Genomic DNA, 25,934 nt, shown 5'->3' with positions numbered 1-25,934 from the left:
AGTGAATGGCAATATGAGTCTAGGACAAATGTACTTGGCACACATTGGCCCTGCACTCTAAAATACAGGCACAGTACCCGAAGACCCATATATACACCTACTGTCAAAATAATTACCCAGATTTCCAGGTCAAAATAAAACTTGTTTTGTTGAAAGTAAGAGTAAACATAACTGGAAGGAAGGTTAACAACAGTTGTTTCAGGGGAGGGCTTCTTGAGGGAACTTCAACACATTTTTTTTGCCTGAAATGTTCAACCCACCCTCTTCACACACACACACACACCCACACTCCCTATTCAGTTAACTCTTATGAATTCTTCATATCTCAACTCATTTGCATTTCTTCAGAAGAAATTCCCTGACCCTCCCTTCTCCTCAGATTAAGTGAAGTCCTGCTACCATGGATTCCTTTCCAAACATTTTTCATTGAAATACAGTTGACATCATATTATATTAATTTCACGTGTGTAACATAGCTATTCAATACTTATATACACTATGAAATGCTCACCACAATAAGTGTAGTTACCATCCCCTGTCACGTATTTGTATAGCATCAAATATCTTCTTTCTGTAATTTTTATCCACCTGTAATGACATTTATTGGCGTAATTATTTGATTAATTTCTATTTCCCCTTCTAAACCGTAAGTTCAAAAAGGACAGTCTCCATGTCTGTTTCATGGGAGACACCCAAAACATATTTATTGAATAATAAACAAATGATCAAACTAAACCTCATAATAATTATCCAAGGTAAACACCATTATCATCTGCTTTTCCCAGAGAAAACAGAGACTGAGTACAATTAAATAACCTGCCCAAGATCACACAGGTAGGGATGAAACCCTGGGACAATTACTGCATACTGACTTCCTGCATCACAGAAACAAATACAAAGCTATGTTAAAACTAACTAAATGAGCTCAGCTTTATTATTCAATGTTGAATAACTAAGAAAATTATTAATTTTAAACATGAGTTAAAAAAAATACGAGTGGATCCTTAGAGGGTTTGTTATTTTTGATCTCTTGAGCTCTGATTGAAAATACATTAGCAGTAACAGTGTTCCTGGACTCCATGAAGGTTCCTGTGGGTGCCTGGAGTCTGGCAACAGAAAAGAGAAGCCTATTTTCTCCTTAAATCTAGGGTTCTTGTCTAATTCCTGGTGTGAGTTTCAAGTAATTAAAAAAGTAATCTGATATTTGCAATTTACTGAAACATATCTGACAACTTGGTATTGAAGAATTTATTGTTGAATTATTTTATAGCCTTCCTAAAATCCTAATCCTATTTCTCTTACAGAATGGATATATTCTTTCCTATTAAAAGACACTGAAAAGTAATGGTCGATGAAATGTGGTCACATTAAGCGGCTGCTCAGAACCTCAGTGAAGTTTGGGACTTGATTGCACAGAGTTCTCCAGACCCCAGTTAGTGGGAAGTAGGAACAGAGGACAATGTTGAGCACAGCTGTACCACGTGGGTACAACTTAGCCACACTCAACACATTTTCCAAGGCCACTTGCTGATCCTACTCTTGGCTGCCATGGGCTTCAGAGGTGACTAAAATACACTCTCGGTTAGCAGGGTTCTTAACCCAGTGAAAGGAAGGTGACACTGTATACAGAATGGATTACAGGAATAGAACTGGAACCCGACTTCTACTCCTCAGAGAGAAAGTAAGGACTACCACGCCCCTCCTTCCCACGTTTGGTGTGGACAAAAGCTATATGCATGAAGGGTGCTAATCTCAACCAAGAATTGGTTTCTAACTCATTAAGTATGAATGCCCAGTTTTCTGCTTCTAGTGGGAATTTGCCATTTTTCAAGCTAATTTAAGCTTCGCTTAAAACTGTACCAGTTTGTCTGTACTATAGGCTGTGCAATTCAGTTAACCACTTCTTTTCGTTTGCATTCTATATTTCTTAATTAATTTTACTGGCATCTTCTTCGTATCTTGGGTAACACATGGATGCTGGATTTTGCAGTGGTAGAAAAGCCGAGATCTGGAGGAGGTGTGCTAAGAGTGGAGACCAGTGGGGAGGCATTGTACACTTTATTTGGAATGGTTTCATTTAAAATAAATCTAGATTTATTTATAAGAGAAGGGTGGAATGTTTAATTTCTTTAAAGTTTGTTTCTTTTGACAGACTACATTTAAAGAAAAGCATTCATGACTCTTGAGCATTTACTGGGCCCATCATTTAATTTTAGGATGAGCATAGGGGCACAAAGAGTAAGAAGAGAAATAGGCTAAGATCTGTTCCAGCAAGGGGCACAGGACCTATGGGTACAAAAGGGGAAAGAGGCAAAGTGTGTTCTATGCATCTACCATCCATGCTTCCTACCTCCAGCCACTGTGGGCACACCACAGGCTTGCTGAGCATAAGGCTCCTGGTGTCCTCCGCATGTTCCTGGAAGCCAGGTGGACCCTCACTGGCACATGCTCATGGGGAGCCCGTGCTGTTACAAGCATGGGATCTCTCCTCACTTTTTGGTGCCATGAACCAGTCTCTTGCCAATCCCAGCCTCCAAGCTTTACTGCCCACCTGCTATTTCTCTTGGCCCACTATAATTCACTGGACCTGAATCTCACTGCTTGAGGGCCAAGTTTCTTTATAACTCCCATTCATCAAGAGCCCGTTATGTGCTCAGAATCGGACTAGACATTTGCTTGGATTATTCCATTTAATCCTTGTAACAACTCCCAGTTTACAGAGGAAGAGAGAGATTTAGAGGTCAAATAATTTGCCTAGGGTCATGTAAGCAGTAAATCAGAAGTGGGATTTGAACTGACTCTGTGTCCAAGCACATACCCCATGATACTGCCTCAGACAGCCAGGGGCCAGCCCAGAGGGGCCCACAGTACGCCACTCTTTATTTATATCAGGCTGTCATCTCGAAGCCACAGTTACAGCTCTGTACACACACACAAGCTGCGGGAAGTGGTTGGCCGTAAGCCCTTCCCGGGCACCTGTCTGCCAGCAACAGTGCATACGCTCACGCCACCCTGACCCTGACTCCTGCATCATGGTCACTTAGTCCCTGGACTTCCATCTCACAGAGTGAATTGGTGTCAGCTAATCAAACACATTCCTTTCCTGCCTCTTCTCATTTAGGGGGCTGTATCCACTGCCTACAGCTTGTTTTGTACGACTTATCAAGACTAATATAAAATCATCCTAATAATCATGCACCCAAACTGGCCTTCGTATCTGGTGTCTGCTGGAGTACAACAGAAATCTTTTAATTTCAGTTTTAAAGCATTGCTTCATCCAACCACCCAGCCAACTGACTGCAAACTGATGTATGTTCTGACCTAAAGGTTATGGATCAACAGGTAAATGCAGAAATTCTATTAGTTTTCAGACCTGTGGTTTATGCCATTCATTTTAAATAAAATCAAAAGCCTATACAAGAATAGGAACATCACCATGGATGGGTTCATTTTTAAATGCTTCCATTTACCTATTACATAAGAGTAAGAAGGCAGTAGTTCCTGCATTATCATGAAAATACTTTTTATTCCTATTCATTGACTTTGACAAAGACAGTAAATAAAATACAGAGAACAAACACATTAATGTAATATTAAGAAATGTAAAGTCCCTTGCATAAAGAGAGAGAAAAATTAAAATGCCTTTAGTTTTGAAACTGCACCAAGCTTATATAAATCTAAATTCCTTGCCTTAACCTGAACCTAAAATAATGGGCTACCTTGACAGAGCTTTACAAATTGTAACAATGACCATTTTCATTTATTACCAGAATGAGTGATAATGGGAGTAGCAGGGAGACATGGAATATTGGGAAGTGTCCAGGAGTTTAGCAAGACAATACTTCTTTTTCATAATATGAAGATAAAACAGTCATAAAACTGAGAGCTCATTTCATTCACTTGGAAGAGAAGGGCAGGTGGGTGTTCTGGTTAAACAGATTGCAACCCTCTCCTCTAGGAGGGTAAAGGAGAATGAGCAAACACAAGAGGTAATATTCAGACCACAGTGCAAGAAGGTACATGGATTTAAAGTCCATCACGGTAATTCAATTTCAATGTTGACACAGTACATCTCAACATTCAGAGTTCTAAATATAGTTTATACAGTTCCTGTGAGCAAAATGCAATGCGCATGAATATTTATCTCTGTAGCAACGATTCTTGGGCCACATGATCAGAAAAAGAGGGTTGAGATTAGGACAGACCAGAACAGAGACCACAGAATTTGATGATAATTATTTCATATAGCTGAAATGATCTTGTGGCCTTATCTGAGGCAGTGCTTTTCTAAATATTTTTGGTTGCAGAACCCTTTGTACAAATGAAATCTAATTAGCAGCCAGCTCTTTGAAATGATTGGAAGAGGAGCAGGTCAGTCGATTTATGAAGGGCGGGGGTCAGCAGTAAGGTCTTCCAGATTCTTGACTGTTCCATGCCTCTGCAGACTCTGAGACACATGGCCTGAAGCTACTATTTAACCCATAAGTAAGTGAAATAAAAACCCATTTGGTATTTGATGGACTTTATGGTACTGCAGTGATTTAAGGTTCTGACATATGGTAGAGAGCTATGTATTTCAAAGGAAGGACTATGGAATTGGTTGATTGTGACAGGGCAGAAGCAATGATATTAAAAGTAAACGATATTTACTTTCTGCCACTCTTCAGGAAGATACCGTCTTCTTTCATATTATTATTGTGCCCAGGCCCTTGACTGTGGGCCTGTCCTGGCACTGGCTGAACATCCACTCTGTATGTGCGTCTATTCCCAGTCTGTCCAGCTCTCCCCTCAAGGATGGCGTCTGCTTTCTGGCTGTCCCTTGGGAGGAAGTGGCCAGGACGGCAAGGTGCTGGTTTTCCTTTTATGCCTACCATGTTTCTCCAGCATTAGCTCAGATGTCTTCAAGCATATTCACTAGTTTATTAGTCAGCTTAGATTAAGCATGCTGTGGTAACATGTAACTCCATGTCCTCAGTGCCTTAAAGAACTTGTTTCTTGCTAGGATTACGTGACCATAATGGGTTGGCTAGATGTCTTCTTCACTCTGGGACCCAGGCAAATGGAACCTTCCTATCTGGAACATTGTTGACTTTGTGACAGAGAAAAAGTCATGTGGCAGCATAGTCCACAAAGGTTCTAAAAGCTTTCTGTTGGAAGTGGTACACATCACATTTGCTTACATGCCAAATAAGTCAACTGTGCAAGTTTGATATCAAAGAAAAGGGGAATGTATTATCTTTCCCTAGGGAGGTAGCCCATTGAGGAGTGGCAGTATTTTTAACAGTCTAATACAACAGGCTAATTGTTAAGCCTCCCCCCTGCCCCAATACTGATAAAGTTCAATTCAATGATCTTGCTTTGTTTCTTCTGTCACACCATTTCCATGGTGGGTACACACTTTTCATGACCCATGCCAATTTCCACTGAGAGTCAAAAGTAGGATTTTTTCTTTGTTTTTATTTTAGAGCTTGCAGTTCTTATTAGGACTGCCCACTAAATAATTTGATGTTTCAGGATGCTGCCAGCTTACAAGATATCTGGAAAGCAGAGATACCTAACATGTCCTGAGCAAAAGGCTTGCTTTGCTTTAGGGCTACTGACTCTCCCAGGATGAGGCTTTTATGAAATTCTATAATTATGAAATCATAGTTTAAAAAAAATGTTTTCGATACACAGTGGTAGACCAGAGTATATCAAGAGGAATTGGGCTTTGCATCATACCTGCTTATTAATGGTTTTATGGATGACTGACCCATAACATATTCATTCATTCATTTGTTTAGCATCTACTGTGAAACAAGCAAACACTGTGCCAGGTTAGGTCCTGTTCTCATGTAGTTTACAAATACAACCCAGCCTGGGAGGCACAGGTAAACCACAAATGGCATATTCAACATCTCATATCATCCCAACTGCTACACTGATCTCAGCTCTACCATTTACTGACTATAAAACCTACCTAGCTTCTATAATCCACTCATTACTGAAGTAGGGAGACTATAAGTAACACTTCATAGGTTTGTTGTGAAGATGTCCTGAGATAATGAAAAGCACTTAATTATGCATAGAGTATAGCAAGTGCCCAATAAACTTTAGTTATGGGGCTCATGATCATCAGGACCAGATTAAAAGTTAGAATGGGGGGTGAGGAAGCTAATCTGGTTTTGCAGAATTTCATCTGAGGAAGATCCAGAGGCCTTTATTGAAGAAATTTACCATGGGTCAACAATGCAACTGTTAAGAAAGCTAAATTCAACTCAAGTAAGATGAAAAAGTCATACTGTAGCATAATTAATTCTACTTCAGTCATCTTTGATCAAAACTCACCTAAAATATAGGACTGTGCTTTTTGGAGTAGAACATGTATTTCTGAAAATGGAGTACCAACTGTATCTGCTTCACACAGGGTCCTGAGAACACAGTCTTTATAAAGAGTTCTTTATATGCTGGCAAGCACTCTTCTATTTTTGTTAAATCACTAGAAGTCATGGCAGGCGCTAGCTTTAGTTTCTTCTAGGAATTTTGCAGACAACTGTTGGTCAATCCTACGGGGATGTTTTACAATGTCCTTCAGAATGTCAAAAGGACTTACACCAATCCCTAATTTCCTGCTGGTCTTTACCATCTGTTACCTTGACCTTTTCATCAAAGGATCCTCAAGCTGCTGGAAACCCTGCTTGTTAACACCCAGTGTGATACTCTTCCTGTGTGCATTACCACTCGCATAAATCTTGTCTGCCATTATGGTATGAAGTAGTTCATCAGAATATAAAAATATGTGTCAATTAGAGAGGTCCTAAAGGGTATATACAACATATTACTGAACACTTTCAACTCAGTATGGTGCAGTAGAGTGTTCACTGGCTGAGAATATTTGCCATATGGGGCATGCACGCTTGCTGCCTGAAAGCATATAGAACAGTCCACCGCACCAGCTCTCGCTGGCTCCCAGCATGCCGGCACTCTGAGGATCTGAAAGATTATATGTTGACAGTGTGCTCTAATGAATTGCTCTATAAATGCATGTATTTTTCTTATGGGAAACTATTTCAGATCCAAATACTATTGTAATGACCCAGCCAGCAGGGGGCAGTATTAAATGGAATGTGTGTTCAAATTGAGCAATATTTTAAGAGGGATAAACAAGTGTTTGCTTAGAGGATAACCACGTATTGAGGGATATGAGAAACTTGGTTTGAGTGACTAGGTATGTGAGCATTCAAAAGAAAACACAATTTTCTTGAAAACTACTTGAAAGTAAAAAAAGGAAAGCTGACTTGCTCTGTCTGGTTCCAGAGGGCAGAAGGAGGAACACAAACTGGAAGTTATAGGAAAGCATTCATTTGTCCTGCTTGTGAAAAAGATTTTCTAATATGTAATACTGTCCAAAAGGAATAGTTTGTATGCTATGATAATGAAGTCCACATCACTAGAGGTAATAAACTTGGATGACGGTTTGTCAGGGACACTATACATGGGATTCACGCACTGGGTTGTGTGGTGGTTTATAAACAAAGGCCACAGATTGGCAGTTTGACAAACTGGCATTCCCTCCACAGACAGGTGTGGTCTATTTCCCTTCTCCTTTGATCTGGGTGGGCTTGTAATTCCCTTAATTAATTAGGAATGGTAGAGGGGACACTATGTGAATTCCAAAGCTAGGTCATAAAAGACGGACAATGTCTGCCTTGTTTTCTTGGAATGCACACTTTTGAGATGCTCCCTCTCAGAACCCAGCCACCGTGCTGTGAGAAATCCAAGCTATGCGAAAAGACACATGTGGGAGGAAAAATTCCAATTAAATTTAAATTTTCATTTATGTCTATTTTTGTCATTGGAAAAATTAGAAATAAAATTAAATTCTCCTAAAATGTAATATTCTACTTGACAATGACCCCATCACTCATCCATATGTCACAGACTCAACATATTAAATATTCCTTTGGCATACTGTGCCATATTCTGCTGTAGGTCTAGTCACACTGGTTTATTTGTATATTATATTATTTAGCTTTGACTTACTAATTAGCCCTTTCAAAATGGACAAGGGGTTTAAAGAGGTTTCTGCAAGGAAACCACAGACGGACAAAAACACTAATGATGCAAACAAGGGCACACAAGAAACTAGCTGAGCTGAGACTCTCCTGCCCCTAGCCGAAGGTTCTGGCTAGCCACAGTTCCAGAATGAAATTGTGATGATTGATGTGTACTAACTAAACAGTTTAGAGATTATACAGGAAATTATATAAAATACAGATTTACATCAACTACATTATTGACCCTCATGCTAAGAGTTGGTATATTATTGATAATAGCATATGTGTGCATATTTGTACATGATAATTATAAAAAGAAGGTTGAAAATATGAAATTGCCAATGTCCAAATATTTTTGACCCACAAAATGTCAATTTCATATGGTTCAACTTAATGTATTGAGATTAAATACTCAAAAGCTATTTGCCTTTAGAGCAAGTATAATAAAAAACTGTAGATACTACTGATTAAGCAAATAAGATGTGGTAAGCATGGATTTAGTAGGTACACAGGAAACTGTTCACCATTGCACTTTAACTGCATGTATCTCGTGTGTATGTGAGCACTGACATGTGACATGTTACAAAATTACTGCTTTCTTTGGGAGATGAATAATTTTATTATAACGCATGGACCCTTTCCAGTTAGAGTGGCTCTTAGCACCCGGATATATTATGAAGCACTGACTTGAATGACAATGATTATTCTTTGCCTGCCTCCATTCTGCAGTGATCTATCTAGAAAATCAACATTCCTTAGGAAGAAACAGGCTTTAAAAAGAATGATCTTTATGGGAGCTGGTGGTTATAGAGAATTTTAGTGCCAATAAAAAGAAGATAAGGATTACCTGTTCCTTTGAGGCCGTGAGGTAATTAAAAAACAATATTTAGTGGCTTTTAGAACACCTATTTCCATGAAATCTCAGCACTAAACAATTCATTCAGGGAAATCAGAATAGATAAATCACCCAAACAGATGAGAAGAAATGGATAAAGCAACCATAATTTTATGTTACCTCCACCCCCTTTAGATTCACTAAATTATTTCAACCTCTTGGCACAAAACCCATTTACACTTCAAAGCATGTGTCTGGCTTTGGTGCTTGTCGGAATTAGTGTCTGAAACACCGCACAGGGAATGCTTTCCGAGACAAGGGGCAGTTTCCTGTTGAAACCCTCCTCCCAAATAGCTCAGGATATCCACTCTCATCCGCTCATGTCTCAGCTAATATTGTGCACAGTTTTGTAGCATAATCTAAAACTGGATTTATTCCTGAAAGTAAAAGGAGATTATGGTTTGTTCTTTCCATCACTGATTCATTCAACAAGTATTCCGATGGCTTTGTTGTGCCGGGCAGTGATGAAGGAGAGCACAGCAATTTGCAGTCAGGCGGTAAGACACCACCAGAAAATTAGAATTCCAAACACCAGGTGAATTTGGTTCCCTAAGATAACATGAAAATGTGAGAAGAATAAGACATGTTTTTGAAAACTAAGACATTTGGGCACTTTTGTGTATCTCCGTAATTTACATTTAAAAACTAGCTGCTTTAAGCGCTCCAAAATCTTGCGACTATAGACTATCTACTGTTAAAAGAACATATGGGATGTGAACAGTTCCCAGGAATGTGTTGTTTTAATTTGTCTGATTTTTCTCAAAATATTCAAATTCAGTTAGACAATATCCATCATATCATTGATAAGTTTTCACAAATGCCTAGGGTGCCTAACTGGTTTTCTTGGTTTCACTGGAGATGGCTGGTAATTGTAGGCCTGCTTTGGTTATGTAGCTGTATTCCTGTTATGTTAATGTGTGCACGCAATTTAATTAGTAATTTAAAACCTATACACGCTTATGTTACACTACAAGAAGATATGTCAAAGAAACAATCAATCTTCCCATGTTTTCTTCCATCTGCTACTTCTATAGCTTCTCTTCTTCCTTCATAATTACAACCCCTAAGTAGAATTCGTGCCTCATATCGAAATTACCATGTATCATAATTCTTCCAAGTGGTAAAGATACCTCAAGACAAATGCTGGGCATAGAAGCCACAGGGCATAAATCTCCAAAGAAGTAAAAAGCTAACCTTTTCAAACAATATTGCTTCTCTCTCACTTGCCAACTTTACATTTCCCTGTATGGCCCTGGAAGATGACTGGATAGCCAGAGATGGGTAAGATTCCTCAAGGGAGGAACAACCTAAGACAGGCATAGTCGCAGGGGGGCCATCAGGTGAGAAATTAGGGATCAACAGAGGTGAGGCTTAGAACCTCACACCCCCTGTTTTGAGAGAAATCTTCTGCATCTGTGGATGTTTTATTGCCCTTGTCTAGCTTGGATTAATACTTAGTCTATAGGCACACACCTGATCATCTACATTTGCCCTCTTACAGCACTAAACTATGTTTTCTACCTTTATCTTGCATCTACCTACCACTTCAGCATTTTATTAAAAAAATAATAATAATAATAATAAGGGAGAAATGTGGGATTCACATATAAATCAAGTATAAAACTCAAACGAATAATTATAATTGACCTGATTGTTTATAGTTCATGATGCGTGATCAAAACCAAAAGTTTCTGTGATGACTGCCCTTGCACTGTTCACCATGGAAGAACTTATTCACTATGTAAGAACTTGTTCACCATGTAAGAACCTGTTCGTTATGCTTCAGAAGATTGGAGACTGTTGAGAACTAGGCTTGGGGTGGATTAATGATTGTGCATTGAGTCCCCTATACAGAATTTTATTGTTGTTAACAACCATATGATCAATAAGTATGAGAGATGCCCTCTCAAACAAAAAAAGAGAAGGTAGTAGAAAACAAAACAAAACAACAAAAAAAAAAACCTAGCTGCTTTAGAAGCCATCCCAACATTAAAATCATGTGACAGAACACCTGTCACATGATAGGTAGACTGAGTAAAAGGAGAGGGAGCAGCTCATTTCAAAGTCTCTGGGATACAATATTGCAAACACAGGTGAGCAGACGTGAATGTGTCAAAAGAACATGGCCAACCTTAAGAGGCTCCTGTTGGCCAAAGCTGGGACAATTTGAGGAGAAGGAGAAGAATAAGGATCATAACTGCAATGGATTTAAATACTGCAAGAAATTTTAAATACCTGCGTTCTTCATGATATTAAAACACAATTTTGGGTACTAATAAAGAAGGCCAGGAGCTAAGTCTTTATTTTGAAAACTATGAATAAAAGAATCAGGAGTTTACGCTCCCTTTTCTATACTAACTGTACCACTGTGAACCAAAGAGTAAATGATGGCAACTTTTAATTAGAGAAATATCACATCTAATAAGTGAAAAGTGCGTGAGAAAATAGGAATATCACCATTTTGTAACCTCTAATGAATTAGTGGACCCAGCCATTGAACACCAGAGGCTGACATGCCCTAAAGAGACAACTACATATCAGGTGCTTTCTGTTATGTAGACGACATCAGACAGGTAGTTGTCTTATGAAAGAATATGATCAAATCTCTAGATCTAACTACTCATTATAGGAAATAAGGACTGAAGAGCATATTACATTGTACTATGAGGACGCAGTCAGCAAAATCTAAACTGTGAGAAGCTGGAGGACAAACCAAGTGCCTTCAACAAATGAACCACAAGGAAAAAAAGAGGAGGGTAGAGGACGTACATGTATATTTTTAAAGTCTTAAAGACATATCAATTAACTTCAATTATGGGCTTTATTTGGAAACTGATTTTTTGTAAGTATAACTATTTATGACACGAGTTGTAAAACTGACTGGATATTTTATGATATGAAGAAATATGGTTAACTTTTTAGTGAGGTATTGGTACTCAGGCATATATAAAAACTAAGTTTTTTTTAGAAATACTTTCAGAAATATTTAGAAATGAAATAATATTAATAACATGATCTTGGATTTGCCTCAAAATAATACTGAGGGTTGGGGAGATGAGGCTGATGGTGGAGATGGGGCAGGTTAACCAATACACATCACGATGGGGGATGGTGCTGGTGATGGATATGTGGAGGCTCATTTTGCTATTGTGTTTGTGTATGTTTGGAATTCACCAAAATAAAAAACAGTAAGAAAGAAAATTAGAGGGCATATAAACTCATATACTCAAAATATCAGCAGGAACTGGCTACTTGAAGCTATTCCTGTTTGCCTGTCAAATTATCATGCACCTTACAGTCTTGTTTTTTCACATTTATCTACAGTGATATCATATCCACATGGATATGAATACATGAATAGAATATAAATGTAAACATGGGAAAAAAATAAGAACTCTCTCAGTACATTTGTATAGAATATATGTATGTCCACATACACGCAAATGTGTGCATGCATAGATATATCCCCAGATACATCTTTTTGTTATTCTGCCTTCCTATACTGTTTTTAGCCTTGTCAGAGAAGACTGGGATCAGGCTGAAAACAAATAAATCAATACTTCAATTAGCATAAACACACATTTCAGATTATATACCAGACAACTGACCTTTGTGACATGGCTGGTAGCATATATCAAGTGTGTCCATATGAATGAGCACGCAGACATTGTGCCGCAAAGATTACAGGAGTTCTACCCACCAAATGTCTGCATCTGGGTCGATTTCAGTCTGAAGAAAATGCACTAGATCTAGGAATTCACACTTTAGAGAGGCTCCAAGTTTCCTGAGACCAATTTTAAAACCAAATACACATAAAATCTTCTCCCATCCAACAAATCAAGCAATAAAAAGATGGTTTACCTGCTTTTCCTATCAAAGGTCAAAAGCATCCATCTTAATAATACATTACAAAATGCTAGCACAATGCAATTAAAACAACACAAGCCAAAAACCCCAAACTCCTGAAAAGTAAAAAAGTCCACATTATACAAGACCTCTTGCATCTGATTGCTTACCGTTACTAGTTGTTTGCACAACAGAGAAACTCAGAAGGGCCCCTGCATTATTAGAGCAAATTAGCATGTTTCAAGGAAGTCGAGGATCATTGCAGATGAAAGTGGTTTACCAACAGGGGTTTTGTGGTTGGCAAATGTGATTATATGTCCATTAGCATCTGCAAACCAAACGTGTGTCATGTGCCTCCTGGAAACACCTCCATGTGGATATTCTAATTTCCACCATTTCGAAAGAACAAAATGGTTTTTATCCAGGCATAGCCAAAGATAATTTTTTAAAAGCTGAGTAGTAAAGTAGGGCAAATTATTTCTGTAACTTAAACAATTATCAACTCCCATCTGCTATCTCAGGATAAATGGCAAAAAGAAGCGTCTGTCATTTTTTGAAATGTAGCAAATGTTGACCATCTACTTAATTAGTCCACAGTGCTCACCCACAGAACACATTGAAATTTTATAGAAGAGAAACTTGGGAGAAGTCATAAATAGCCTCTTTCTCCATCTGAACAGAATTAAATCATAAAAATGAGGAAGCTACCCGCCCCCCAGAACTGCTTGCGCCGTCAATACAATTACGTGGAGCTGTCATTGCGCCGAGGCCCGCCTGCGCTTCCCATAGCACCAGTGGGAACAGTGTGTGCCTGGGGATGAGAGGACAGCACCGTGATGCTCTGAGGGTGCCAAAGCTAAATATCCTCCCACTTAACCACAGCTTTACTTCTTCAAGTACTGGTGTGCCCCAGCAACAGCCGGAGGAAGACATGCCCGGTTTTCAAGGTCTCTGGGGAATGATTTTTTTTATGACATGATTTATAAATGATATTATATCTATGAAATTTTAATGCTTTAATTTTGGCCCACATGGCATGAATTAGTGAGCCAAGATACTATCAGGCCCCGTTTTCACAAGAGCAATTTCCACTAAAAGATTAAGAGGCACTGGCTCTTGCTAAAGGTTACCTTCCTTGCAGAAGGATGCAGCCGCGACGGAAACCCAGCAGGGCCTTTTCTACAAAACAATTCCCTTGGAGGAATCATATAAAGCACTCCTAGTCTTGTAATCAAAATCAGAGGAATGGGAAGATGAGTAAGTTTTGCTTGAATAGAATTCAATAAGGACAAATTAGATGAAACAGATCAGAAAAGAGGGAAAACCTTTAAAAATATTGACAAAGCACAATTTCCCCTCCCTTTTTTGTTGCCATCACAGCTGAATAATTATGCAAGTCAACAAAGGAGAAGGAGAACTTTATATAAAACCACAATTTTAATCCTTGAACCACAGAAATAGAGATTTGTTTTGTTCTGCTTTTTCTTTTTTCCTTCCTTCCTTTTTTGGGAGGTGGTGGTGCTGTTCAGTTGATGAGCACAGCATGTGCACCTCTGGACTGGATATCACAGGAGTGGGGGGTATCATCAGAGCCAGGACTGGCCTCCCAGTTCAGGCAGGGAGGGGAGAGTAGCCATTACAGAACAATCTTTTAGAGTGGATAATTACATTGCATTACTCACAGACTGTAAATAGTGCAGGGAGAGGGGGAGAAGGGAAGCCAAGGACAAGGACATGGACAGTGATCAGGGAAGAGCTCCACAAAGAAGAGATGAAGAGTTAGGGCTTGACCGGGACACAGTCCAGGACAGGAGTTTGATAGCTACGGGAGAGGTGACACCCCTCCCAGGCAAAAGGTCCTACTAGGTTGGTAATAGAGTTTCTGGCCCCCAGGGAATAAGCATGTATGGGAGTTTCAGAAGAATATACGTTATAGACCCCTATATCTACATTTATATCTGTATCTACCTATATGTAGAGAGGGACTGACACTGAAGGGAATTAGTTACACATGCAAATCTACTCTTTCACTATGAGAATCCTCTCATTCTCTGTGACGACTGTGGAAATGGTTACTCAGCCTCCTGAGAGCTCATCTCTCTGGCATTTCTTTTAACATGCCATTTGTATATTCCAGAGTTATTATACAGCTTTTATGAAACCAAGTCCACAAGACAGGCTCTAAGGTGTAACTGAAGTCTCTTTTGAAAGCCAGAGAAATTTGCACAGCTTGTGTCTTGGGAGACTAATACTTCAGTTCTTCTTGGGGTATCATTACCTGTTTGTGTCTGGCTTCCACAGCACTAGACTGCCAAATTCTTTGGTCTAACTGCAGCAAGGGAAAAACTATCATCAATTATGGATTGGGAGCACACAATTAACTTTGCAGGAAGCAATTCAAATGAGAGCCAAATTTCTTTTTGGACATTCTGTGATACCAAAATTTTGGTTTATCAGAAGACACAAAAGCACTTTATTTTCCATATCATCTATGGGTTCCATTAAGTTCTATCCCTTGGCCTTTCCCTGTGCTGTTAGAAGAATGAAAGCACCATCATGAAAGGAAACATCCATTGCCAAATAGCTAATAATCCTGTTCTCCACTGCATCTGACAGTCTCTCAGGGAGACGCAGAAGAATTCTTTGAGCAGAGTTGCCTAAGGTCTCCCTAGCTGGCCCTGACTACACTGGCCACCTGTTCCCTGTTTAGAGAAACCATCCTCCCCCCGACAACCTTCTGTTCCTTGTCTCAGACTAACGATGATATATGGGGTGCTCTGTTCCTCCTAATTATGAAAATTGCTTTCCATTGGTTCCAAGATTTTTATCTGATATCTTCTCAGAATCTTGGCTAGCCTCTGTGCCTTGGAGTCCTTAAGTAAAATTAGATCTTAGAGACCCCATATGGGGTCTGACATACAGCTTTTAACCAGAGCTCTTATTTTAAGAAGAAAAGCTTAAGCTTCAGAGAAAAGATACCAGTTATTTTCCATGTAGTCCACACACCATCAAGCCTGGGCTTCCATGTCTGAAGAAAAATTCCCAGACCCTGGTGCATGAACACCATCATTGATGAACACATCACTGCTCACTTCCTCTTACTTGTAGATTGCCATCAGTGTGCTGCTCTTTCATGATTCCTTACCTGTGTTTGTGAGGACATCATCATCCCTGTAACTCCCAGAGTCAGAAAACTACTCTTGCTGCCTTACTTTGCCATACTTAGATGCCACTGAACCTCTCTCCTTGATGTCTTCTAGCTCAGTCCACTCCATCCACCCACTCTCTGCTATATTTTAGGCTCCTATGATTTCTCACTGGGATTATAGCAAATTGCAGCAATCCATTCTTAGACCCACCAGCCCACCTTGCTTTTGCGTTATTCCCATTTAATTGTTTCTATGTGCAGTAGCCTGAATGATTGCTCTGAAGTGCAAACCTATTACTATTCCTTTTTTAAACCCTCAGTGGCCCTCCACCGCATGCACAAGCCTTTTGCCAATGATGCCTGGAATGTCCTATCCCTTCTGATTTGTTCTTGGAAACATGTCTCATGATGTCTTTCATATCCTTATTCATTTCTTTATAATAATCTGTGTGTTTTCATGTCTGTCTCTATGAGCTTCTTTGGCGGATGGGAGGATGCTCCTCTGACTGATCGGTCTATGAAGCCACAGCACAATGATAGTGTCTGACACTCCTAGGTTCTCAGTATATGCTTCATGAATTAATCGATGTTGCAATTAATGAATAGTCTGTCCCCCTCTTGGTCAGCCACAAAGGGCATAAAGGATGTGACAGTAGTTTCAGGTGCTACTGGAAATGGCAAGATGAAAGGAACACTCAATTGTTTTATTTTTACAATGAAACTATTAGTGTGCTTGTGATGGATGTTGGAAAGGAACCTAAGAATGATTATCTTTCTAATGGTAATTATAGTGGATTTGCATTTCTTCTGCTTAAAAAGATAAACTTTTGTTATGGCTCAGATCAATGCATCTCATCACTGGCTTCCCCATGACAGCATACTCTGCATGCAGGAGTCTCTTCTCACCTATAAAGACAGGTATTTGGGCTGCTTCAAACTGCAATTCCATATTCAGAGATTCTATTAAAATAACACAGCTATTTGGATACCCTTGACCAAAGAAGAGTCCAGATAGAGCTTGAAGATCAATTTCTTTGCCTTAGCATATGGCTTAAAGCAGGCCACATGTGGGTCAGTGAGGGAGGAAGGTACCACCTTTCCAACCATCCAAGTCCAATACAATCAGCCTGCTGACCAAAGAGTGACAGATGTCAAAGCCTGACCACTTCACCATGAGTCCTTCCACACATGACTGGTGCTGCCCTATGCACTCTATTTCCTTCTTTGGTTCTGTGGAGGAGAGTTGAGCACCTTAGACACTTTCATAGTTCTTCCTGGCTGGTTGACCTTTGACGCTTGGGAAAGAAATTTGCTCACGCCTCAACTCCACTGCCTGAGACTTGCACATTACTTTCAACAGAAGAAACTATAGGCCATGGATTCCAGCTTCATATAAAGAAGATCATTTGAAAAACTGGAGCTACTGGCTGGTGAACTGGGCTACCTCAAGAAGTAGAGCACTTCCTGTGCCTGGAGGTTTCAAAGAGAGATAGATAATTACTGTTTAATATGCTGGGGAGAAGATTTAGCCATGGGGAACAGGGGTGTAGAGTAGGTTAGGAATAGAGAGGGCACAGATATAATATTCAAGTTTCTTCCATCGTTGAGATTCTATGAGCCTAACAGATTTTACCAAAGTGATGATAAATTCTACGTGCACACTCAAATAATTGTCAAGTCTGTAAAATATTACCATCTAGAAATAAGACTGGTATGACTTTAGTGTATTTTTATATAGTGCACATAGACACACAGATTAGATAAAAATTCCTGATCATGAATTTAACACATCAGCACTCAAAACTATGCCAGATACCAGGTCCTGTAAGTGCTTATTTAGAACAGTTTGGCCACAAATTATTTATTGGATTTTTAAGTGTTGCACTGGGTATTTCTTTCCACTTTCTGTGAACTATAACCTCTACAAAGGCATTTTTGTGTTGTTCCTTGCAGTATCCTTAGTATCTAAAACAGTGCTTGGTACATGGTAGGTTTCAATTAGTATTTATTGAATGATGAGCATTTCTTATCCACAAGGCTGGACAAAAAAGATAAAGGTATCCGTCTAGAGAAAATATGTTCCTTGGATCCTTCTCTACCAACCCAGCCCACCCACTCAGTCCAGAACTGCACTAAGTACTCACAGAACATGACCATACCACCTGTTACTTCCTGGAATGACAAGAGCAGAGGATAAGTACAAGATGTTAACAGTACTTATATCTTGATAGGCAAATTCTAAATGTGTTTATTTTTTAATGCCTTTTCATTTTTAATGATTTCTCTAAAATGAATTTTTATTATCAGTATGATACAGAAAGGAAAGGAGAGGGAAATGGAAGAAGCTGCCTCCTTTGCCATACCTTCATGCAAATCTGACCAACTTTTCTGTAAACATGGAGTCAAGAGGATATTTTTCCTCTTTGTGTAGATAAAGCATTACCTAGGTTATATAGTCACACAAAGGGCTGGGTACAGAACAAGATGAACACCTGGGCACCCAGGATCAGGACAGCGTACAGTCTTGAGTTGCTGCCCACTGTGCAATTTCACACTCAGGGTCTTCCTTCCTTGGAAATGAAAAATATTTGGGTTTTAGGTGTACGCAATGGCTGCTGCGGCATGCCAACCAACCACAGGATTCGTGATGTGGAAGGAGGAGGCAGGCAACACCACGACCTGTCAGAGGGTTCACAGTCTTTGACTTTTCAACAAGTAACTAGATGCTTGTGAGAGGACTCCAGAGGCAGCTTCCCTCACAGCGTTGAGTGGTCATTTTCAAAAAGCACCTGCAGGAATGAATCACCAGACCCCCCTGCCCACTCCCTGGATGAGACCTGCGCAGGTGACTTCTGAGGTTTGTTCAGCATTGCCTTCAGCCAGAAGTTCAACTAGAACAATGACACCTATTTCCCACACTATCCCTAGTTACACACTTCTAACCTAGCTACACTGGTCACTGAGAAAAGATTATCCACTTCTATAAAACTTAGTTAACTTTCTGGGCTATGGTCTGAGATCAGCAAAGCTTTTCTTAACTGATAAGACAAGCGATTTCATTTTCCTTGTCTAATGAATTTGGTACTAAGTCACTACCCAGAATCGTTCACAATGGTAGCTTCTTGTCTGGTTGCCACGCTGTAAGGCTAACAATACTTTTGACAAGCTGAAAAATTCCTTAGCTGCCTGCTGTCTCTGCAACAAATTTCCTTCATCAACTAATTCACTAATTTGGGCCTTCTAGAGGACTCAGCTAATTTGTAAGAACAGGTGGCTCATTCCATAAGTGTTCAATAAAGATTCACACATGATTACACATACAGCATTGCCTTAAAAACAAATGAAGAAATGTGTGTATTTATGGAGAAGCTAAAGAGACAGACAAGAGATTCTTCAGTAGCTAATGGTGTGCATCTGGTAATCTGGTAAAATTATTTCAAAAACTGGTGGAGGAAGGGAACAGACGCAGGTGACATAAGGATATAAAGTCTTTGTCACATGGACAACTAACTATTCTTGGGATACTACCAAGAAGTGGTGGACATGAAAACAAACAAAAGATTACTAATCATAGCCTCACTTTTATTTTTTATATATCCTCATGTTTACCTAGATTTGAGTTCATTCTTTCAAGCAACATTTTTTGAGAACTAAGTGGTACTTACTATGTTGCAGGCACTGTTTCAGTCACTTGAAGGTGTACTTATCTTTTGTTATAAAAAGAGGGAAAAGTATATTATATGCTTTAGAAAATATCATTATCTTGTTTAAAAAATAAAATAGATGCTCCAATATTACTGGATTAGGTAAGAAAAAGATAGTTCATGTAAAAGATTATAAAGCCAATTATTCTACCAGTTGCTTGGACATAAAATATCTCCCCCACAAAAATAAATAAATAAAAGAGATAAGAGAAAAGAGAATTACAGCAACAGTTCTGGCTGATGATTTGTTGAATTTAAGGATTATTTTTCCATGAGAATGATATAACTTACTTAATAAAAAGCCTAACACACGAGGAAAATAGAACATATAAAGTGATGTTATAATTCTGTATTTTGATTAAAAGGGCAAAAATTTCTGCTAACAGTTACTATAAGAGAACATAGGAAGGTTTCCCTCTTTGTTCTTAGTAAAAGAATTAGGAAAACCCATGTGGATGTTGCATAAATCATTACTTTACAAACCATCAGAGACAAATAGTACAAAGTACCGTGAGTGCCACAATGGTTTCGAATTAACATACACACAACAGGGTGATGAGTTCAGCCACTCCTTATATATGGTAAATAAAGAACATCAATTCACTCAGGCACAAAAGACTTTTCTTTTTCTATGCACGATTCTAGCTATCCTTTTCTATCATTTTATCCGAGGAAAAGAAATGTTTGCATTTATAAGACAGTGAACACTTCTAGTGTTCTGAAGTTTGAAATAGAGGTAATGGAGGTGAAGAATTCAATACAGTTCCCTAATAAAGTATGATTTTCTAAAAGAAAGACGATCCAGTTCTGCAACCTGTGATAAAATTATGGCTGTGAAAATCCTTCAGCTGGTACAAGGATTATTGGCCTTTATAAATGTGAGTTACCTCTTTTAAAAAACAGATGGATACAGAAGTAGCCCACATTTTTTGGTTCAATTAATTTGTTCATTTATTCTAAAAACTTTGAACACCTAACAAGGGCTAGGTTTCATGATAAGCAGCTCAAGGTATTTGAAGACAAATAAAACATTACCATTAGTGACTAAAGTTTAGTAAATGCTGAAAGAAAGGTATGTGAACTAGAGAAGGGACTCTAAAGCAGATTTTGCAACACAGGTGAGATAGAGCTAAGGTTTGAGGACTAAGTAGGAAGACAGCTATAAGAATGGTGTCGGGATATAGGAAATTAACCTGGGGCAAAGTGAAGGCATGGAGTGGTTTAAAAAAAATGTACTCGTGAAATAAATGTAGTTTGGTGTAGTTGAAGAGATTGGAGAGAGCCATGTAGGAGGAGATAAATTCAGGATAGGGTTTAAGGAAAGTCTCATCTGCTACACTAGGTTGTAGGAATAGTGGGTGCACAAGAAGGAAAAACGATGAAAAGTAAAGATAGCTTATAGGGCTTATAGGACACACTAAAGAGACTAATATCCATATTATGCAAGTATGACATGCATATTATTTAGGAGAAGAGAATGAGAAGGGGGCAGGGGAGAGAAAGCTTATTCAAAGGAATAATGGCTGAAAGCTTCCCTCATGTGGGGAAGGACAAAGACATCCAGATCAAAGAATCTCAAAGGATTCCCAAAAAAGGTGAACTCAAAGAAGTCCACAACAACTTCTTTGAGGGATGGAAAGAGCAGCAAAGGGAATACAGTCAATAATATTGTGATAACTTTGTACAGTGACAGATGGCAACTACACTTATTGTGGTGAGCATTTTGTAATGTTTATAATTGTTGAATCACTATGTTGATGAATCACACACATCATGCACCTGTAACTAATATATTGTATGTCAACTTTACTGCAATAAAAAATATTTTAAAAAAGAAATAGAAATAATATTTCAGAAGATATTTTTTAATAACTCAGTGAAGAGATGATAATTAAAAGGCAGTGGGTAGGAACTAGACTTACTATGGGGGCCATTTAATAATGTATAAAAATATAGAATCACTATGATGTTCACCTGAAACTAGTAGGACATTGTATGTCAACACTTCAATTAAAAAATTAAAAAGAAAAAAAAAGGTAGTGGGAATGGGGAGAAGTATACAGATATGAGATAAAATAGATGTAATTTGGTATAAAAATGAATGTGGAAGACAAGGAAGAAGAATATTAGATAACTGAGATTCTGGATTTAGCCCTGGATAGAAAGAAGGTTATTCATCACCAAGAATGTCCATTATACTTGCCTATCTTTAGGAAAATAAGCCAAGGAGCAATTTTGGGAGAAAAGAGAATGGGTTCAGTTTTGGACAGCCTAAGTTTTAGTTGCCTTTAAGGGTACTGAAGTAGAGACATCTAGTAGATAAATAACTGATATTTGGGTCTGGAATCTAGCAGGCATAGGCTGAGAATATGAATATATAAGTGGTACCTGAAGTCATGGGCATGGACAGACTCACTCCAGGATTACACATAGACTGAAAAGGAGAGAACCAAGAAAAAAGTCCTGGGGAAAATGGTGTTTATGGATTAAAAAGAAGAAAATCCAAAAGAGATGAAAAAACGAACAACCAGAGTTGTGTCCCCCAAGGCAAGAGAAAATAACATTTAGATAAAGGGAAATGTGTCAAATGCCCAGAAAGATAAACAAAAACAAAGAAAATACCCATGCACCTTGGCAACATAGGATGTCATTGGTAAGTTTACTGGTCTGGTGGTGTGAAAAACTAGCTGTATGTGTTAGAGAAGTAAACAAAAATTTAGGGAGAGAGACATGGGAAGTGCACACCTCTTCGAAGTAGCATAATATGAAGCACGGAAATTTTATCACAGTTAACAGAGGAGAATGTGGGACTGAGAAAATAAAAAATAAGAAAAAATGTATTGAATTAAGCAACTTCATGCTGCATGGAGAAAATGCAACAGTATGGAGAAATAAATGAAAACACGGAAGGAAGGAGGGAAGGACAGAGGTGGGAGAGAGCATAAAAGGTAAAATAAGGACCCTTGATCTGAGGGCAGAGCATCTGAAGCACAGGTAAAGAATTGCCCATTACTACACATATATTTTTAATGATATTTCATTCAAATTTATATTTTATAAAGATATTTTCATAAAGATATTCCATAAAGGTTTAAATTTCATAGATTTAAGAAGGACATTACTAATTCCACCAATATGAGTGCACACTACTCAGAAATAGTGAATTAACTAAATTGGGTCCATTACTTCCATAGTTCAGACCATGGCCCAGCCCTTCTTTAACTTTGCTGCTTCATTACAGAAAATGGATTGGGTTCACATCTAGCCTTAGACAGAAAATGATCAGTGACTCACACCGCCTAGATATGGATGAGACACCAAGTCCCTTGATTCTTGATGAGAAAAGTAGATTTTAGAAACTGATTTCCTTAATTTGATGAACATCAAATCCAAGAACACAGAAGTTTCATGGTTTAAAAAAACTCTGATGCTAATAGCACAAGTGATAAAATATGGGTCTAATCAAAATGACTCAGTATTGAACATTAAGCCCTACAGCACCAAATTACTCAGTGCTGTTGCTGGTGAGAAATACGATATTCATGGGTATAACCTAACCTGCAACCAGAAATAATATACAGGGTGAGAAGTAGGAAGAAGCTCCCTAAATGCTGCCCCTATGTGATCTTAATTGTGGTCCTATTAGAGAGTAATTATTTGGAGGTGTTTTTCCCAAGCAATCACATTTTCACATCCAGACAGCACTTTTCCTAAAGTTGACTTGCTAATAAAGTTGCATTTGCAAGCCATATTAACATGATTTTATTTTGAACATGTCATTTTGGTTTGCCTAGGAGTTTTGTTTTGATTTCCCTGGGCTAATTTTGCAGCAGAACAAACAGAATTTTCTTTAGCTGTCTCAGCTCATACAAAGTTAATCTGGCAACCCTGGTAATGGGGTAATAAGTGACCTACCGTGTTCCTATTAATTCATTTTGCCAACCTGAAATCCATATCCATGCTGGAATTTGTCCTCCTCCTTGCATATACTGAATTTTGTACCCATACAACAAAATGTGTCTTGGAAGGAAAATGTAATTTTTTTAATCATTATTTTTTATTGTATTGTTTTTGTTGCCTTCACTTCAAACAACTGTATATTTGGGCAGCAGTAGTATTATGGTGCTTCATTCATTTCTCTAGAGAATAGTATATAACTCTTGAGAAAGGAGTTATTTTATTCTGCAAAATGCATATGAGATCCTTCAACAAGCAGTACTCATTAAGGTCTCTTCAGAATGCCTGGGATGCTTCTATAAGACAAGCCATCCCCTCGAGAAGTTTAACCCATTTATTCTTCTTCTTACTTTCCCTCTAGGTTTCTAGCTACAAAAAGAGCACAATATATTAAATTAACAAAATCCATTTGGAGAATGAATCTTCTGTAATGGTTTCCAGGAAATGTTTAATGCAGGCATGAATGCTAGTAGCATTTCTGCTTATAGCCGAGATAACTTTGCTTTGATACATGAGCGGAGACACTCTCGGCAAACCTGGGATTTGAGGCAAGGCCTCATTAATGCACTCGCACGCTAAGTAATATATGGTGTGTCAGTGTTTCCATTATGTCTATCCATTGCCTTCTCTCTGTAGTTTTGAACCTCTGTATGCTATTGTTTGGTAGGAAAACTATCAGTGTAGGTGGGGAATGGCTATGTGTGTTGATGTAGGTGTTAATCTCCTTGGTTGATCTACATTGGTTCAATGTAGCTGTGCTCCTGTAGAGATTCCAAATTGCAATGCGATTGCACAGGGTTTATAGACAACTCTCACACTGAGACAGAGATGCTCTGCAAAGAGAGGGCCAGGAAGAAAGTATACACATGATATAGAAGTGGGCTTGGGCACAAATTTCCGTAACATTTCTGTACATAAGCATAGGTGTGTTAAGACAATGTGAAATGCTCAACATATAAATCAGTTCAATTATAGGAGAAAATGTGCTGGTATCTTGGAATGAGTACCAGACAGTTGGAAGGTCAGAGTTCAAATTATGCATCTACCATATACTCATCTGATTGTGGGTAAGCTACTGAACCTGTCTGAGCTTTCCAGGTAGGGTCTGATAACACTTGCTTCATGGGGTGGCTTATGGAAAGGAACGATATAATAGATATGCAATCTTCTAATGCCAACAGTGCATTAGCTGGGCATTCTGCCAGGCACAGAGGATGCAAAATAATGATACGACTTCTGTCTTGAGTTTAAAATGTTTTCTTCCTTTCTTTAATTTCTAACATCTCCTCTCCCATTATAATCAGAACTCAAGGCAGCAATAATCTTATTTTTACAATACAGATGCAACTGCTGAGGCACAAAGATACTTATTTTCTTAAGTCCAATAAAACAGATACTCAATAGAGAACCCGTGGTCCTGATACCTAATTGACAGTTCCAGTCGTAGGAAGGCATGTCCTCCCTTATCACAGTCCATAAACTGATTTAAGAATTGTCAAGGCAAGTATGTGAAATGCACCCAAAGAGACACAGTAGCTTTTTGGGGCCACAATATAAGTATCCATGAGAGATACCAATTTTCTATAAGTACCAGTTTGATTTGATCTGGGCTATTCACAGGACATCTTTGAAATATCAAAGGAATTAAAACTGCAATATTATTAAGTACCTTTCACATTTGGATATTACTGCATCTGGTAGAGTGGCTGCCTAGTAGCCCAGCTTTAGAATGTTTTATTGTGTAAAAGCAAAGCAAAAATGGCATTTTATAACATTCTTTTGTTAGTTTTAGTACATCATTGGAAACAGCCTTTCATTTTGCTTGAATTTTTCTAGTAAAATGTCATAAGTAAATAACAATGTGGAACTCCTGCTCATTTGATTATTGTTCTCTTGTTAGTACCTTACTTTGCCAGTCATATCAAAACTAAGGGCATGATTTCTCCCATGAATATGCATAATTATTGAGCCTACACCAGCTTGCAAAGTATATTAAACCTGGAGTTGAAATTCCAATCAGACATGTTATGGTGCTGTGAAACATCGAAACCAAGAGGGCCTCATAGCTTTAAAATGCATATTCAGTTTGATCCAGGCATCCCCTGAAAACAGCCCTAAAATATCTCTTTTGCTTTTCACATAAATAATAGGGAAATATTAATATCCTTTCTCTCTCTCCTCTCTACTTTCCTGTTGTTATTCTTTTCTTTTTTCCTGTCTTTCACTCAGCAACTATTTATTGAGAGTAGGTTGACCAACAGTCTGGTATTTCCTGGGACAGAGTGTATTCCAGAACGTGAATTTTTCTCCTAAAACTGAGAAATTTCCAGGCAAACTGGGATGAGTTG

At 38.5% G+C, this 25,934-nt stretch overlaps 1 protein-coding gene across 4 annotated transcripts in view; it reads right to left on the bottom strand.

Annotated features, from left to right (window-relative positions):
- ST6GALNAC3 (ST6 N-acetylgalactosaminide alpha-2,6-sialyltransferase 3) overlaps positions 1–25,934 on the bottom strand; it is a 647,729-nt gene that overhangs the window by 168,464 nt on the left and 453,331 nt on the right. The window contains exon 4 of one of the 4 annotated variants that reach the window (XM_036890106.2): positions 512–588. The exons of the other annotated variants lie outside the window; for them this stretch is intronic. Within the exon in view, the coding sequence (XP_036746001.2) occupies positions 512–588 (77 nt within the window). The remainder of the gene's footprint in view (positions 1–511; positions 589–25,934) is intronic. 4 annotated transcript variants of the gene reach the window in all.

The sequence above is a fragment of the Manis pentadactyla genome, chromosome 4 (assembly GCF_030020395.1).
Source record: "Manis pentadactyla isolate mManPen7 chromosome 4, mManPen7.hap1, whole genome shotgun sequence".
Lineage (NCBI taxonomy): Eukaryota > Metazoa > Chordata > Mammalia > Pholidota > Manidae > Manis > Manis pentadactyla.
This window is presented reverse-complemented; position numbering and strand designations above follow the sequence as displayed.